A 20382-nucleotide genomic window follows, 5' to 3' on the forward strand; every position below is an offset into this window, starting at 1 on the left:
TTACACCATAACACAAGAAACAGTACTTTAACTTATTGCACTGAATGAAAAATACAGCTTAATAATGCTCCAATCTGTCTATGCCAATTTGTGTTTAGGCTAGATGATAAAAGCCTAATTGTATCAGTATACATCTCGATGGTAAATTGTTTAGTTGAGCGATGAGACTTAAAGTCAAATAACTGTACTGTTTAGCGGGAAGGTACCCCCCGATTTGAGTTCAGGTCAGAGATATCAGTCAACAATAAAGCTTGTTTGGGCTTACAAAGTACAAATATAGAATTACAAAAATAAATACAAAATATCAAATCGAAATAAAACAAAATTCTTGAATTTCTTGAATTAAATCTGATAACTCCCATATGTCCCTAAGTAATGAACGATGACGAACGACTACTTAGATTTAGTACCCGTAGAAAATTAGAAGATTGATGGGAACTAAGATATCAGTACATTTCATTTGATTAAACTTCGGTTTTTAACACTGGTTTCTTGTCAGATAATATGTCATATTTTGTGTGAATAAAACGTTTTTGCATAGACTATTTTAATACGAGAGAAGTGTTGTTGAAAGCCATCGTATCTAGTTTTTTTAGCAAATTTTATGACAAGTGTATTAATATTGAACGCTTTATTAAGAAGCACTGTAATGAAAATGTACAAATCAACAATTCAGCAAAATTCTTGAACAGAAGTATGGTCTATAAAATGAAAGTCGGGAAGCCAATCCTAAAGGCAAAATAAACTCTTAGAGAAAAATTATGGGGAAATTTATTTACGGAAAATATATGAAAAGAAATTGAAACTATGTGAAAGCAGTCTGTAATGACAACATATACAAAACATGGCAAAACTTTACGGTCATTAAAAAGGATACTGGATAACATAAAACCACCGAAGCAAAAGTGACACCAGAACTCGACGCTCACTTGAGTAATACTGTCTCGACTATAACAGTACAACAGGGGCTCTACATCGCTAACATTTATGGAAGAGCTTCGAAAATCCTTATAACGAAATCTTGGATGTTTCAAGATTAATGTGGTATGGTCCGATAAATCACCGTTTACATTTTTTCCTACAAACTACCGGGTTTATACATGGAGAACCCCAAAAGTAAATTATACTCCGGACAGTCTGCTTCTTACAGTCAAGGTTTCATTATGTTTTGGATGGAAATATCATGGTATTCAACTGGTTTTCTCATTCCCATCACCGGCCGGATTACTGCCAATGAACATACCGATACCTTCGATGATAAAGTTCTTACTACAACTCGCATATTGCTGCCAAACACTGCCATTCCAATATGATAATGCACCTTAACATATAGCCAAAAAGGTTCAGTCCATGTTAGAAGAGTATCAAATATCTTCCCTGGTTATCACAAGAGTTTTGGAGCATTTTTCCATTGGACACCATTCAGATACTCTACGAATCTATTCTACGAAGAATTGCACCTATTATAAAGTTAAAAATAAGAATCAACACTTCATAATGTATAAATATTGTTTATATGTGAGGTATTCATATTATTTTTCGAACTCCTATATAATATTTGTATATTTAGTATGATAATTTTCATTTCAAACGCTAAAAAAAATGTGACAACGTTCATTAATGAAAAGTTCGGTGAAGTAGTCACTAAAGGCTCTCATTAATCATTGAAAATAAAGAAGAAAAGCCTCGTAATATTTCCCTTGTAAATTGAAGCTCAGAAACATTAAAAGGTGATTTTAATTTAAAAAACGATTTTGTTTCGGATTATTGCCGATGATGAAAAATTTATCAAAACAAAACAAATAAATTATAGATTAAAATCAGTCAACAACTAAGCGAAATATATACAGATACAATATCACAATATGTACTAGAGTGAATTAGAAAAGTAAAATCTACTATGAGTTACTAAAATCAAATAACAGGACCGCTAGCTACTATAACTGATGCCCTTGAATCATACATTCAAGAAAAATTAACCACAAGAATACAACGAAAGGACCCTTTGATAGTAACTTGTCAACACAAATCCAATTAAAACATTATCTGAAACAATAAAAAGTTTGGTCCCACACATTATCCGGATGTGGCTCGGTCCAACGGCAACTAGTTTCATCTCTTGCTCAAAATCAAAAAGTAAACTAATGGCCTAGATACAGATATGGAATAAAAAGAAAAATATAAGAGCAGGGCGCTGTATATAAAATAATGAATGAATACTGTATGAAGTATAAATTTCAAATTAATTTAACAATTAAGTTAATAAAATAAACGTTCCTAAAGAAAAACAAAACTATTTCGGTTTCCATTAACTGATATACAGTGCACAAAAACGAATGAGGAAAAAAAAGCGATTCTACTTCCGGACCGCCACCGAAAACTTTCAGGTCAGCCACTGACAAAGACACTCTTACACCTACACGGAAAACTAACGCCGGATTGGAAAATAAATGAGAAAAGTTTTATTGGGATAATATTACCGGGGTTCCTTCTCAAAGTTGTAGATTGTCTAGAACGTCGGCACTTTAATAATGATTTTCCTGGAAATATCTTTTCCCGATCTCGGGAAAGATTTCTCGTCAATGCTATATTCCCGAGACAAGAAGTTTATTTAATTTTTAAGCCCGGTCTGGATACATGCCAGATACGGGTTTGTTTTAATTTTCTTTCGTTTTGTGTTCCTTACAAAAAATTACTGTATCAACGAAAAGGAAGAATTTACTTGAAATTTCATTAAAAAAGTTTAGCCAACAAAAGCATATTGATACTTGAGTTTTATAACATTAATTTGTTTCTACTTATTAAATATCGTTTCCTTTCCATTATCTATTGTATAATGATAGACAGTTCAACTACTCTTAATATGACTAATAATTTGCAACATAATAATTTTGAAGTGAGAGTCGATACGGCTGCTAATAACTTTTTGTTCCAATATCATATCATGTATTTTTTGAGATGTGAAAACTATCTAAGATCAAATAGAGCTAAATCTGACGAATGAGAATGGTTGTAACAATTCCTAATTTATTTAGTTTTTTTAAAACTAGAAGTCCATTGAATTTGTTATTGACTTTTAGAAATAAATCCTTAAGGTTCGACCAAATTACTGCTCACATTTCCCAATACAGGCTACAAGCAACTATATACAACCTATTAGACTGAACCAAAAAATGCAGCATAAAATTACATGAGCTAAAGTCTGTTCCTATTTACCAACAAGAGGCTAAACAACCCATCAGTCTTGAAATGGAATGGTGATATAGTACCATATGTAAATAGTGCTAAATATCTAGGCAAGACACTAGAGGTGAAATTGAAATGGAAAGTGCATATTTGTAGAAAGTTGCAGCTAAACAACCCATCAGTCTTGAAATGGAATGGTGATATAGTACCATATGTAAATAATGCTAAATATCTAGGCATGACACTAGAGGTGAAATTGAAATTGAAAGTGCATGTTAAACAGAAATGAACCAAACTCCAATTAAAATTTATATTAGGTATATCGGCTCCTTGGAAGAAAATTAAAAATGCCAATTCACAACAACAACAACAGTTGTTTCAACCAATATGGCTATATGGTATAGAGCTATGGAGTTGTATGAGGGATAGAAATGTGAATAATAGTCAGGTATTAGAACAAGGTATTTCATAACGCAGTGGACACACTTTGATATCTACGCAATAAAGATTTTCATCGAAACCCACTTATAGTCAAGGATTTCTTTCTTTTCTTAAAAGGTTCGCTGGGAAATACGAAACCAGGTTGCTCGTCCATGAAAACTTAAGAGCGTTTCAAACCATAGATTGTCTCTGGATAGACTATAAAGTGTGGATTATAATGGTAATTGCTAGCAGTGGTTGGTCTGGGAGAGTAGTTTTAATAATAAGCAAATAAAAAGAAACATTGCCTAATGAGATTTTTAGAGCTTCTGTTAAATTCCTGTCTGTTATCTGGAGACTCGATAAATTTTAAGAGTACAAATTAGTTCAAATTGGATATTTTGCCATATCCGCTCTTTTCCCCAAGCTGCTTCTTATAGAAGATATGGCACAAATCACCATTTAACTTTTTTCATAAAAAAGAGGAAGCATATTTTCAATATGGACTTGGATAAACTAATTAAGTAAAATTAATAAATTAATTGACAATTGATTAAAAATTAAAATCTTACTTAAAATAATTAATATAAACAGAGAAAATAAGAAACAATTAGAAACTATAATACATCCACAATAGCAGTGAATTACGTTATCATGACGTCGATTTTATTGCTTATTGCAGGTTTAAATATGTTTTATAATTAGACCGTATCTTTGCTTCTCACATTATTCCAGTTAAAAAGAGATACAACGCTTAGTTATTAATGTTATTAAATGCCTTCAAAATTCTTCAAAACTTTAGTGAGAATAATTAGAGGATATAAAGCAATAAACGTTGTTTTGGCGTTCTGTTTGTTTTGTTAAATTTAAAATCGCAATGTTTTAAATTTTGTGATTACTCTGAAAATGGTAAAGACAATAAATAATCAGAGTCAGAAATAGATCTCATCAGCTACTTCGAACAGGAACGAATGGTGGCTCTTTTTCCAGTAAAATACTTTAGGGATGTTTGATACTTTTAAATGCTGAGCTCCTGAGCTTTCTACGAGTATTAGAGATATTTTTCGCGTATTGTAACTGTAGTGAATATTAAGATAGTATAGACCCTGTGGGAAAATTTTCTCAAAAAATTAAGAACAACATAATATTAGATTCATCAAGGAGAAATTGTCCATATTCGAAGCTAGTGACGAATCAAGATCACATTGGTGTTGGCTCCAAATAAATCTTCCTAAATCTCTTTCAAATAAATGAAAAGTTTGAAAAAAGTTAGTACCTTTTTGGTATTGTGTTATCGAAAAGTATTCTCAAAATATGCAGAAATATGCCAAACTTTCAGAGGGAACTGTTCCAAATTGTGAACTAAGTATTCGTATTTTATCTAATTTACTATTATATAAAAATAAGATTGTGAAAATATATATTCACAGAGTATTAAACTTTCTTCCCTATCATAACATATTTAATCCAATCGGATTGACTGGGAGGTGGCAAAAAATTACTATAACGCATATATTGGCCCGGAAAACACGAAAAATAACGATGAACTATTTGAACTTATGGCCAAACAAGGTAAACATACAATGCTTGACGACAATGGTCAAAATTGCATTTTTTATTATATAATTATAAAATATTGTATAATATTATTTTAATGTCCCTTATATATCCTATAATACTAGTATGTTTCACTAGTAAATTTTGCCATTGGATATTATGGTTTCAAATATATTACAAATTAATTATAAGTCAATTATTTTAATATGAGAATAGATATTATTAGTAACTCTTCACTCGGATATCATATCACAAGCGCACAAATTTTTTGGGACATGAAAACTAGATAAAAAGTGAAATAGGTCTAAATCTGACGAATAAAGTAGATGCAACAATTCATAATATAGTAATTCAATCAAATTACTGCTCATATTGCTAAATGAGATATTGTTTGTTAACTGAAGATCCAATAAGTACTTAGCGTAGAAATAAGTTCAAATGGGATATTTCACCATATCCCCGATTTCCACCAATGACTTATTCTGAATTAGATATAGCACCGATTCACAAATTCTCCATAATTCTTAACGAGATTATACATTTTTTCACTATGAAATTGACAAATTTGACAAGTTTGTATAAGTACGTTTTCCGGTCACGGACAAAGTGTTCAGGCTTTGATGACTGTGATTAATCTATTTTTACAGTTTGTTCTGAAGTAAATATGCTTTAAATAACAAAGAGCCCCAAACTTGTTGAACAATTTAAATCCACAAACAAAGATTTTTTTTATATTTGATTCAAAATTACCATCCTACTAAAATTGTTAATATAAGGAGAGTGAAAAATAACGTGAAACTACATACAGAAAATAATAATAATATTTTATGAATAATAATATTAAAAATAGTGTAATATGTACTTTCTTGTTAAAGAAGAACAAATTATGAGCAATGAAATATTTAATAAAATAGTTAATCATAAAGGATCTCTCGTATAAAATGTGTCTATTTTGAATTTTTTAGGAAGATTTATTTTGATTTTATTGATTTAGATTTAGAAAATACTTAGGTAAAATCGGAAAATTCGCAGAAATGATCTTTTGATGATAGCTTATAAAAATTATGAGATATTGAACTCCAAAGATGAAAATCGTATTTTCTAAAATGTTAGTAATAATTATGTAATAAGTGGAACTAACACATTTCATCACTGTAAAATGTATCCGTCCTTAACAGCATATTTTATAGCAATGCCGACTTATAGCCACATAGTTATCTAATGGACAAGCAAACCTACAAATCTATCCACTATAACGAGTTGGCAAAATTAATTATTCACTTATACTTATATACACTAAAATTTAAAATAAATATAGCTAAATGATTATTGAAAAATTATTGAACTAGCATAGTGACTAAATGGGCTAGAATGACACACTATTCTCCTTCAGACATAACCCCACCAGAATGTCATTACCCTGTGGTTTAATTATTTGTCTCATATTTCCTCTTTTTACCAACTAGGGTTTATGTAGTTAATATGTACTTTTAAGTATGATCTTGGTATGTCAATTTAGGAGGACTTAACCAAAGCTTTTGAGGTTTTGTACAACGACTCAAACCTCATCAAATCCTTCCTAATGGCCTGATCGTTCCAGATGCAGATCAAGAGAAATTCAAGAGGAAAACCATTAACGCTTTCTACACTAGTTCAACATTTCAAGATACAATCCAATGACATCTTCAAAAGCAGCCCAATCACCCGTCAAATGGTTGAAATTCTGGAACCTACAAACCCTCAGAAAGTCCAGACTAGCTAATCTAAGATATCTCCTCTTGCCTGCAAAACTTGCAGACTATCAATCTTATGTCAATGTCAATACGTTTCTCCGTCTTCTACGAATCAGGTGAAATGGCTTCAAGTGTTTTAAAATAAGCTTCTTAAAAGAATTCTAAATGCTTCATGGTAAGTCAGAAATATCCAAATATGCAAATAAACTGATGTTCCTAAAGACAACTTTTATATCCCTAAACGCTTTCCCTCAACACAAGCTAACTTCAGCACTTCAGAGAATTAACTCATATACGATCTGATCGGAATACTGGGCTGTTGACCACCACGGTTGAAGCTCTCTTGTCTTAGTACAGCAGTGACTTCTGCACGACTGCCGCTTTCTAATTTGTCTTGTACAACACTACCCCTTCGTATATAAATCTATATTTGTGGGATCACAGCTAGGCTATTAGCTAGACAATGGCAGGTTTTCCTGCTCCACTACAGTTGACCGGCTAACCTGACCAACAAACAAAGAAAAAAACACTTTAGATCCTACTAAGCCTGGCTACTGAACCTACTGAGTAGGATTTTATACTCTATTTGACTGTAATGCAAAGCAACAAAAATAAGATTCAGTTCAAGGTTGGGCAGAACCCGACAATTGCGACCAAGGCGAAGAGTATTGCAAGTACTAAACCGACTCCGGTAGCTTACTGGTCCAGAAAAGTCGAATGATCGATATGGATATGATCCGAAACTCCCTAATAATAACTTTTGCAGCTACTATAAATATAAAGAAAATCATGGCAAAAATTAGCTCCTACAAAATATATTAATATCCTACATAATATATAGATGCTAGTAATACAACAGCAAGAAATACATCCATAGTTCTTCTGTTCAAGATCATAAGAAGGAAAAAAGAGGAAGCGATTTGATAAACAGTTGTTTTAATATCTTTTGTTCCAGCGACAAAAGATAACCTCGAAATATATTGCGTTTAATAAAGAAAATGTATTTGCATAGCAGGTAAATATAAGTGCGGATTCTCCGTCATTATATCTACGAGGTCCCGGGACCCGAGTATAAAATGACGCAATTTCCGAAGACGAGAATTGGAAAGGTATAAGCATGACGAATATGCCGGTCGTTAATTTTAAGCGTCGCAATGAAAGGAACCGTTTTTTATAGGACGCAAATAAAACGTACGAACGTTCACGCTGAAATATTATCAAACTAAATTTATGAACTTTATTTTATTGCTTCGACGATTTCGGTTTTTTTGTGTTCTGAGTTGATGACAGCACTATACTGAAATGTATTCATCGAATAAATCACATTACATTCATAACGAAATAAGATATATTAGGTATTGGTAATATGTTTTATATTAAACATTACTTGATGAGTCTTCATGATATTAACGACTTACAAAGGATCACATAGACCTGTTTGAGTATTTGCAACTGATTTCTATGTAATTTGGTATGCTGAAAATAGAAATAATATGGAAAAAATTCCAGGAAATCAGAATTTAAGTTAGTGAAAAAATCGTCCACCAAGTAACATTGTTACCTCTACACAATATTATTTTAGTATCGCTTCACACTAACTTAGTATTCATGGAGCAATTTGCAAATTCACTTGAAGAGTCTACAAAGTTTCGAAGATTCCAGGTTTATCAGAAGCGAAAGTGAAGGAAGGTTTTCTTGTCGTACTAGACCTTAGATATCTTTCGACTGACTAACAATTCATCACAGTCACGACGGATTCTTACAAATAAGAATAGATTGCTTTTAAGGAGGTTAAAGATAAATTCTTAGGTAATTATAAAAACCCTAACAATAAACAAATCGCCAAAAGAACGACGAAAACGTTTCGAACTTTAAGTTTCCTTTTGTAGCTTGTAGAGATTCAGGCATCTAGTATATCTGTGTTTGGTATTTGTTTGAATGATATTTATTTATATCAGATTTATATAGGACAACAAAAAATACCCGAAACACACATACGTTACTTCGGAACATTTATATTCGCTAATTTCTAGAAGAGTATGAAAATTGGTTGGAAAACCAGTCATATTTAGAACTGCATAACATTAAGGAAAGTGCAGAAGCTAAAAACCAGATGGAATACGTTAACATTTTATTCCCTTGGAAGATATCCGATGGTGTAAATAAATCAATATATTCCAAGAAGAATACTGACCTCGTAAATCTGCGAAAAAGGTGAATTTCAGTGATATTTTGAGTGTATATTTTTCTCTTAAATGAGAGAATCATCATTGGATAGGTTGCCCTCCGTAAATGACAACTAATAGGGTGGCCAGAAGAACCATGTGATGCCAGTCCGCTTTCTCGGTACAGAGTGCCCAGGGGAAGAGCAATAGGGCATAAAGTGCTATGTATCCATCTAATTAAACATAGCATTTACATAATGTACACAATCTTTACAATATTCACGCACAGTCTTAACAAAGAGCTTTCGAACAGTAATCATACAGTTTTTTTTAATACCGAATATTTAAAAAATCAGTCAAAAGAACACACAGTTACTGCCAGTTTGATAATGTGAAGGGTGGCGTTACTAAGCGTTATAACCGCCTGTTCTTTGAAGTTATAATTTTAGTGTAAATAATGCCTTTTTTTCTTTATGATCGGGAAGCAAATTACACGCAGCAAAACTAAAAGTAAATTTTCTTCATTCCCACCCCAACTACTTTTTGGAGAATTTAGGAGACGTGAATAAAGAAACAAGTTGAACGATTTCACCAGTATATTAAAGAAATGAAGACTGGATATCAAGGATATTGAAGGTCTCAACGATATCAGGCTGCTGTTGAGGGATGTCCATCGGGTCCTATGGATGAATTTAAAAGCCGTTACTTAAACAATTAAAAATACTCTTAATACCGGTAAACTGTAAATATTGTTCCACATTCACAGAAATTAATTCCTTTTGTTACTAACTCTAACTTATCTGAAAGCAGAGTGCATTTATAAACAAGTAAAAAACGTTTCAGGTCCTGTTACATCTTGAAGAGTTACGTAAGTTACGTATACTTTTGCGTTGCATTAATTATATTTTATCTTTCAGTCTGCTGCTTTGATACTAATCACATTATGAGAAGTAAATACATGAGAAGAATGGTCCGATTGTTCAGACCTGTGGCATAATACTTTGATTGTATTATTAATTTCTTTGAAAACAATATTCTCCTTAGGTAGATAGTGTTGTTATCCTCAAATAGTTTTAAACCGTCTTGTTAATTACGGGGACTTTTCAAATCTAACAACACTGCGCTAGCATTTATTCGATTTATGATCGTTGCTTTTTAATATCATTAATCACGCAGGATCTAACCCTTTGTACTTTGTACAAAATTTATCTCTCAATATGAGATCTCTCGAGATAAATATTGAACTATCTAATAATGACGCACTGTATATAATCAAAAAATGTATTTTATGTCATTCTGCACATCAAACAGCAATATTTCTAAAAAAAGTTACAGGCCAAATATTTCTTTTCAGAAAGATCTCTCTTAGCCAAACTGTACTGCATTGTTGCTACTATATTATTAAACAGTCCAAACTGCAGAATTTCTTCATTAGTAAAAATGTAGAAAGTAAGTACTATTGACCAAATCAACTAGTAGGCTGTGAAACGACGTCTTATTAATGAACCAACGAAGTCTTCTAAAATAAGATGCTATTCTGATTACACTAAACCCTTAATATAGCTTATCATTGTCTTATTTTGCTTTAGAGCGTTGTAAACTGTTTGTGATTTCAAACCTCCTTATTTAATCGAAAATAAACTTTAAGAACTCATAAATATCCTTTGGTTCTTCTGGCTATTAGAGTCACTAAAACGCCGACATAGACGATCAGTAAAAATAATTACCGATTTAGGAGTAAAATAAAGAAATACTAAAAGAATGAAATAGCCATTTTTGAAAAATTAGGTATTAGAAAGGTTTGCAATAGATACTATATTTACCAAACCAAGTATCAAAAACTAACAGACTATTATATACATGTGTTTGATTTTAATTTAGTTGTATATAATATAGGAATAAATACTAATAAAAATGTTAAAATGTTAATAAAAATCAAGAAGTTAAAAGGAGCATTCCTGCCACCAGCTAAACTGCTATAATAACCTTGGGATATGTCCAGGTTTATTAATCTGAAAGCAGCAGTTAACCAGATATTAAACACATGTGGAATAACACGATAAAAAGAGAAATGAAGAACTCAAAACCTCGTTCCGTTGATCTTGGACATAATTTAAGCGTCTTCCTAATCATCCACCATCCATCGTTCGGTACAGAGATGTCCACCATAATAGACTGCTCAGTCATGTCATGTAATGCTCATAATTTTAACAGGCTGCTGAAGTTGTGAGCTGGTAACTCTTGGGTTATCTTCACGATACAGCAAAAATTCTTCAACATAATTTCATCACATTCTGCAAACACTCTTAGCTCCGTCGAATTTTTATCAATTGAAGAGATTTAAACAAAAAGAAGTTATTCGCATTGTATTCAACGACTATTTCGAATACTAAAAAGATACGTGCAATTTTGAAAATTAAAGATATAATATCACAATTTCAGTATTTATGAGCAATGCTGAATAAATTTATACATGATATAAAAGCTTGGAATTTATATAAATAATACTTGATAGCAATTTGTAAATATTTCCATATTTTTACAATTATATTTCCCATTTTAAACAATTTATTTCATGTATTACTCTATATTTCATTCATCGCATAAGAGAGTACATAAATATAAGTGAAAAATATATAAATTTTAAATCACACTGGTAGGAATTATGCCTAAATAATTCAATAATTCGTAAACCAAGTATTATGGTATGAAATTCGAATTATTTTGAAAAAAGTTTAAAAGCACTTTTTAAAAATATATTATCTTGCTTTGACGTGCCACGTTTTTCTCTCATGAAGTAAACTATTTGTCTTCGTCCGAAAAAAGTTGCAAAACTCATTAGTTAACAGGGAACAAATTTAGAAATTGTATTTCAGCCTGATATTTTTATATCAAAAGCACTAATGATAATACTAGAAAAAATAATTAGAAATTAATTTTATATTTGTTTCGAAAATTTATTGAACTTTAAAAAATATTAACACAAACTCTATATTAATTTGGTTTTTAAATATTAAAATTATTTTATTACCAACAGCAACAACATAATTTAAAAACATTCTATGTTTAAAAATTTATTTATTTTAATTAATTCATATTACATAAGAAGAATTCATGCTATATTTTTCAATCATATTTCCATCTATATCTAGTACGCGTCAGAAATTAAATAAAGAAATGCCAAAACAATTAAATCATCCATCGTTCTGATATCGCAGGATAATATAATGCAAATAATTTAGTACGTTTTGAAGCCCCTGTAATTATTATATAAATATCTCGTAAATTTCAACAAAAATAATCATTCTTTATCCTTGAAAATCAATAACCGTTAATAATTTAAACTTTGAACTTTTCACTACTCAGTAAATAAAAGCGGAGCGTCGGAAATATATTAAAGCACTTTCGTAAAAATGTTCACGTGTGAAAAAAAGTCGACAACAAAACATATTTATATGATAAAATTGCGATTTACATAAAAGAAATTTCATGTAAATTAGAAATCATTTTAATATATATTCGGAATACATCGTAAAATATTACAATATCTACTAAATAAATAAAAAAATGAATATAAGTTAACGTTCATTTTATTCATATATATTTAAATACGTAATTTGTTAACGTAATTTGTTGTGAATTTTTTCGAAACTTTCTGGTACATTAACTCTAGATAATTAAATATTGTCTTCAAAGTAACATCATACAACAGAGACTATACATAAAATTTATAATAAAAATATTAAGAAAAAGCACTAAATATTTTAAACAATATAATATAGCCAATATAGTATATATTAATATTATACTATATTGATAGTAATATGTTAATATAGTATAATATTGTATACTATATAACTTAGTTATTATGAAGAAGTTATCGTAAAACTTAAATAATGAACGATCTTACCCAAACACGCCAATTTTAAATAATAAAAATAATATAAATGACGTTGATTTCATTCGTATAAATATAAACACCTGATTTATTAATAAGCTTTTTTGTAAACTTTCTGATACTACATAATACTTTAACCCTAGATAATAAAATAATAATTTCATAGTATCATCATAAAACACATAAGACACTAATCATATAATGTGATATTAATGATGATAACATATTATTAGAGACGATAATATAAGCCAAATAAGTATTGAAACAAATTTGTACATTGTAAAAATTCATTAGAATAAAAATGTTAAGAAAAATCACTAAATATTTTAAACCATATAATTTTAAAATAACCTAGTAATTATGAACGGTGAATCGTAACTCCTTATGTTATGAACGATCTTACTCAAACCTAACTTAAAGGCCAAATGTATTGTTGAGATGTTAAGAAAAAATATTAAGAACAAGCAGTAAATATTTTAAAACATATAATTATTTAGTAACCTAGTTATCATAACTTTTTAAGTTATGAACGATCTTACTCAAACACTAAACATAAAATTTTTTATTGATCATGATATAACGTGTTAATCGAATGTACTATATCAGCCAAACCAATATTGAAACAAGTTTATACATAGTAAAAAACATTGGAATTAAAATATTAATAAAAAATCACCTAATATAGTTATTACGAACAGGGTTAAGTAACTTTTTGAATTATGAACGATCTTATCTAAACTAGCGATAAATAAAAAATTAATATAAGATACACTCACTCACATATATTTAAATAAATAATTTTTTGTTGACTCTATGATACCATATACTAGATAATAAAATAATATTTTTATAAGAGGTTTTCATAGTATTATCATAAAACAGGTACTAACATTAAAATTTTATATTGATGATGATATACGTGTATATACAAGTTGATTATATTAACGATATAAATATTTAAAAAATTTACACGGATCAAAGATTCGTTAGAATAAAAAGGTTGATTGAGAAAACATTAAATATTTCAAACCATACAATTATATAATAACATAGTATTATGAACAGGTCATCGTAACTTTTTAAATTATGAATGATCTTACACAAACACGCAAAACTTTCTACAATGCAAAAATGTCAATAAATTATAATATTACAGTTCCGAATTTTATTTTCTTGTATATCTAACTGAAAAAATCATGCCAAAAAAATTGTCTCACCGCTCTAGACTGAACGACTCCAAAGAAAACAGCGACAGCGATGACGAACATTATTGACGGATTGAGGACGCTCATGGTAACAGTTCACCAGATCGTGTCGCGCGTTATACTGAATCCGCGTTTCTCTAGAACGGTAAATAAGGCCACTTATAAAGGTTGGCGCATTTGCTCTGTGTTAGACAAACTGTGTAACTGCAACAGGAACTCCAGCTCCCCTAGACGGTGGTCCGTAAAAGTTAGGATAAAACTGGCATAGATAAGTTGAGAGAACCCTGTATTTTAGTTCCCATTTCTGCCTATAGATGGAGGAGTGTATTGATTTTACAGGCGTTTGTTTTATGAACGGAAAAATGGGAAACTAGCTCAAAACTTATGTATTAACTAAAAGAGAATATTCATGAAATCAACTCATTATTACGAATTTGTTACATGAAATTCGTATGTGTCTTATTAAATTTATTTATACTGTATTAAATGTACATTATTTTGTACATTATTTAAAATTACTTTATAAAGTTTGTTGAATAACTGTTTTGTTTCAACAATAGGAACAAAATTATAAAATTCCGTAAACAGTCATCCCCGATGAATAATTATCAACAATTTTTCTACAATTGGGGTTTATGTATGGAGAACCATAAAAAAATCATACCATCCAGACTGACTGCTTCCAAAATGGGGGAAATATTTCGTCGGGCGCTATTCAGATACTCTACGAATCCATTCCGCGAAGAATTGCAGATGTTTTACAAGCAAATGGCGACTTAACACTTTACTAATAAATAAGTTTTGTGTATATATCAGCTTTTAATATTATTTTGTCCATCCTCTGTATTTTCACCATAAATTTCTCAACCATCGTATAAGCATAATTTCTTTTTAATTAAACGACCAATATTTTAATTATATAAATAACTTTTCTTTTAATATATTTAGTAATGTCAGCTTTAATATATTCAATAAATTCGAATCAATTCCATATAAAAACAATAAATATGACTCACACATTTGCTCAATTAATTAAACCTAGTAACCTTGAATTAAAATTAACGTCAATCAATATTCTCATGGTCTCATTTAAACATAACATATGAATCAAAGGTGGCAAGTTTTTCTGCGACGAAGTATAATCGCCAGACACTCGCTTCGATGAAGTTATTTGCTATAAATCAATATTTAGTCGAAATATTGTCATGTATTACGTTTATGGCTTAATATTTCCAAATTATGCATAAGTTTATTTTATACAAAGAGTGGCATAACAGGTGAATACCGTAACAAAAGAAACTTGCAGGATTTAGAGCAATAAACTTATATAACAATTTACTCACATTGTCCAACATTTGAAATTATGTATTCACTAAATGTGTTATATAGGTCCAATCAAATTCAAATAATCACATTGGACCAAATTTGAAATTAAAATATCAAATGAGAGAGAATATACAATTTTTAATTTAAATCAGTTTTTTACGCGAATCATGCGTTTTAAAGACCGATACTAGTTTACTTACGAGTACCATGAGCGTGGATTACTCAGGGTATCAAATAGTCTTAATATGGTAAAGCTGTAACGTTGCACAGTCACTATCTTACTACTTTCTAGGAAATCATAATAAAACGGCAACAAGATATAAACAAAACAATAAAAAAGTTTTTAAGTCTCATAATTTTGGTTTAAGCTGAGTTTAGTCAACACATATATGACGACACTTCAATCAATTCTTCAATTCTTTCAATGTGTTCTATTTTAGTAAGAGCTGTTTTGATGACTCTTAGCACAAGTTAAGCTCTTATTATATTTATTCATCTAGCAGAATTGTAATTTGTTTTATTTAAAACATTTTTAAAACTAATAACACAATTCATAACAAAAAAAACGTCAGCACCAGAACGAGAACACTACCAGTTATATAAAATGTATCAGGTTCCCATCAAAAATTATACTACGTAATGTAACTCCATAATATTATGTAACTCATATGTCTTTTTGAGTATTTTGAAATTTTATGTCCGATACTTTAGGAAGTATAAAAGATCGCGATAATATTTCTCGTTAAATCAAATTTTTGACTTGAAGAAAAAATCATTAATAATTATATCATATAATGTTTGGTTCTTTTTCATAACAAACATTGCATAATAATTCAGTTACTACGTAGAGACTGTAGAAAATAAACAAAAACATTCAACCTCGTATACATACAATTTTATAAATATTTTGAACAATGCTAATGGATAACATCCGCTTTAAATGGTGTTTAAAGCATTTGAACTGATAACAATAAAAACATCTTCATGTGGGGTCCCTAATATTGCAAAGTAACTTAGATAAAAATCGTATGCTATCTATTTCGAGTGTTATTGTTGAGATAATTAAATAAAACATTTTACACTTTGCCAAATTATTTTGATAACACTTGAAAATATCACACTCATTAATAACTATCAAGTATAAACCGAGTGCAAAAATTTTCGAAATTAATTTACACGTTATTGAATTATAATTTGACCTTAATTAATTACAAATAAATCAAAAATTCCAATTGAACACTGGCAGACTTTCTACCAATACCATTGATTTGAGCGATCTGGTTAAAATATTAATTTGTATCAGCATATCTATTTTATTTTAAAATGTCATTATGTTTATTAGAATTTAAAGAATCTGTGAATCAATCTATCATATCCAGAATGAAGTTTCCTCGAGCATATTAGTAACTCTATTCCTTCCTAACAGTTTCTTCCCCCAGCTGCCTATCTTACGTAAAATACATATAAAGAGCAAATTAAATACTAGCTACTATCTACATACACTGTATGACATACCCTCTATCCGTATATAAAGCCCTCTCCACTGGGAATTCCTTCCCTATATTTAATATCAATTGTACTTTCCACAAACTAATTTTATTTTCATAAAACTTACAATCATATATTATTTTTTATTTGTTATTAATATTATTATTTAACTACACAATTGCCTTATATTCTTCTTATAATTTTTAATTTAAAAAGTTGTTTCTTATTGATAATGTTCATTGAATATAAACAAGTATACCTAGTCTGTTGATAATCGCCTGAATAGTCTTAAAAATTGCTAATGCCCCAGAAGGAGTGTAAATCAAATATATGGTAAACCAATCAACAATCACATCTACAAAAACAAACACATTATGGTACACAATTAGCATCACACAATACCCTTTCCACTAACCCTTTCTTTGAAGAAAACTACCAATCCTGAAGAAAGTGACATAATATAACGATTAAATTTATTGATATATTGATTAAATTTACCTTCAAGAGAGACCTAAATAATTACAGTTATTGATTCATTTAAAATAAGCTTTCAGATTTATCGCGAGACTCCATTAATATAGGAAAATATTGGTAGCTAGTATTGGCGGGTGTTACGCATGCTAATTGCACTAAGATAAACTCACGGATATGACTGCGAGGAAACAAATTGTTTTGATGTTTTTGGAAAGTTTTGCCGTCAAACAAAAAAATCTTTATTTCTAATATGATGGTAATTTTAATTGTAATAGAATGTAATATCATAAAATTATTCGTATGTGTATATATTTAAATTGTGTATATTTATCATTCTCGGAAAGTTTAGATTTTGCTGTGAGTTTAATAAATTCATTAAAGAAAAAAAATCATGGAAGATTAATCACTAAAAAAACACTTTAACAGTATATGCTACACGGTAGCTACAGAGTAAATACGATAAATACGACTAAAGAATGATAGAAATGTTAAATGCAGTCAATCAAATAGATCAGCATTCTCAATATGTATTTTTCGGTATTTTTTAGAAGTTGTAACACTGCTATCAATGTGTCAGTTTTCCAACATAAACTATTACCTCTTTTGGATAAAAAAAAATTATTCAACGCGAACCCTAAGTTCAGTATTTTATTTTAAGGGCAACATTATCTCATGAGCAAAATATATTAATTTCTGTATAAAAGTTATGGGGACAATTATATAATGCTTTTTGTTAGCCGTCTTATAAATTCGACAAGCTAGGGAAACTGAATATTTAGATTACCTATACAAATATATACTTGCATTATTGAATTCACAATTAATTTATGGTTATATTAGTTTTCGTATGTATATGTTATGAGGTGAAGCAGAAATAATGAGGGACTCACTGCTTCCTCCAAATTGCATGGATTGACATAAACCCAAATCAACCAGGATTTATTATATACAAATAAACTAAACATGCTATATTCAGAAAATGTTTTGACAAAGGTAAGATGGAAGCACATGATAAGTCTTTAGATAATATATATTTCAGATATAAGTACTACAACGTTCAAACTATATATTTAACTAATACTATATATTTAACTTTACTATATCTGAGTGTTATTATTTTTTAACTATTTTATTATAAAACTTAAATACCATTATACTAAGTAATAATAAAGAAGTAATAACTTATTATTTCTTTTCTGTATTTATATGTTCTGTATATATATATATATATTCCATAGACATAAAATATGAATTAGGTCGAACGCTTTTTACGCAACGTCATCATAACAGAAATATCTCCATTTTATTCGGCCGTCCTCTACGAAGCGTTCTTTAAAATAGTGGCACAATAAAGGAAATGAAGTGAACTAATGTAATTCGCACAGTTCGTTAGCCAGTGGTATAACGTCTTTGTGTCGGGAGTTTTCTCGTAAAATAGAACAGGCTGATAAGTATATTATATATCGCGAAATATAGCCATTACATTTTTCAGCTAAATTACGTCTATTTATGGTTGATATTTAGGGAAATATCAGTGATGGAAATGTGAAAAGTTTAAATAGGAAAAATGTTAATAAATAAATAATATTTGTTGGTTTGTATTATCTAAAATTATATATAATTATGGATTATGTCTATTGCTGGTATTCTGGTTGTTTAAAAAACATTTATTAAAAAAATTTTATAATATATACCGATCATGAAATGTATTTCCATTATTTTCTGCTCCGTCCCACCTTTCAAGTGATACTTTATTGAAAAATGTTTGTTGGTTTAGCGGTCCAATCATAAATTAATTATTGCATTTTAGTTCTCGAAATCGTGTGACAGCTAAGCCATGCTGTATCGAAATAAACAAGTCGTCATTCGAGTAGTAAGTACGCTGTATACGACAAAACTTCTCGTTGGAGCAATGTATCGTTCATATATCTTCCAACGTCTTACCAAGCATTGTCATAAAAGAGGATGCCTTGCATCTAACATATTGCTCACTGTCGCCTTTTTTTCAGTTTCATTCCGTTTCGGTGTCGGTGTCGATAAGCCTTAACTTTTTGCTTGGAATTATCATAGTAGATCCACTTTTCATCACCAGTCACAATATTCAACAAAAATTATTTTTCTTTTCGTGGCAAGCAAAGTTATCGAAATAGTTCGAAATGGCATTTTCAGTTAATTTATGTGTTAGCCAGTATGCTTTCCTTCTTTCTGAATGTTTCTCATCGTATGTTTGGAAAAGTAGGTTCATTAACTATTAAACTGTCTCTTAAACTGTAAGTGCTCTGAGAGTTTGAGATGGACTCTAATCCAATAAGTCTTACAAATTATCGTCTTCGACATCTTTAAATCTCCAGACTATTTTTATTATAGACTATATATATTTATTATATTCCAAATGTACAAATTGAACAGTGACAGAGTTTTCACCCAATATTGGTGATCTAGAATATCATCTAGAATAGCCATGACTTCCTTTATAAATACAATCATATTTCCATCAAAACATATTTCTTCCCTCAGCCTCTACCTTATTAAAAGACAAGAATAGAACTAACAGACTCAACCGATGAATAGTATGCCCCCACTGCATTTTAACTTCGCAAAATAACATCCTGTTATTTATTTGTTATTTATTATTTATCCACTCAGTTACAATACCCTTATATTTTTAATAGGGCAATCTATAATATATATAAATATATAAAATAATTTTAAATCGATAACTCGATCACATTCCATTGTAATTTGAATATTTTATGCAATTATTGTCAAGATAAACTGACCTTTTTAATATTTTCGTGATTTGCTAATTATAAGTACAAGCTAAATAAATCAAAAAACATTTATTTTTAATGTTATAGTATTTGTAGTCGTAACATATGTTTGTTGGTATATGTATATTTGTCATAGGTAAAAAACTTGATATAAAATTT

The 20382-nt window shown here is 29.6% G+C and overlaps 1 protein-coding gene across 1 annotated transcript in view; it reads right to left on the reverse strand.

Moving 5' to 3' along the window:
* LOC143202112 (uncharacterized) overlaps window positions 1-14304 on the reverse strand; it is a 506901-nt gene extending 492597 nt beyond the window's left edge. The window contains exon 1 of the mRNA XM_076413396.1: window positions 14177-14304. Coding sequence (XP_076269511.1) covers window positions 14177-14251 — 75 coding nt within the window. The 5' untranslated portion in view covers window positions 14252-14304. The remainder of the gene's footprint in view (window positions 1-14176) is intronic.
* Between the last annotated feature and the right edge of the window lie 6078 nt (window positions 14305-20382).

The sequence above is a fragment of the Rhynchophorus ferrugineus genome, unplaced genomic scaffold, assembly GCF_030347505.1.
Source record: "Rhynchophorus ferrugineus isolate W39M unplaced genomic scaffold, kcgeb_rfMv2 rfM9, whole genome shotgun sequence".
Lineage (NCBI taxonomy): Eukaryota > Metazoa > Arthropoda > Insecta > Coleoptera > Curculionidae > Rhynchophorus > Rhynchophorus ferrugineus.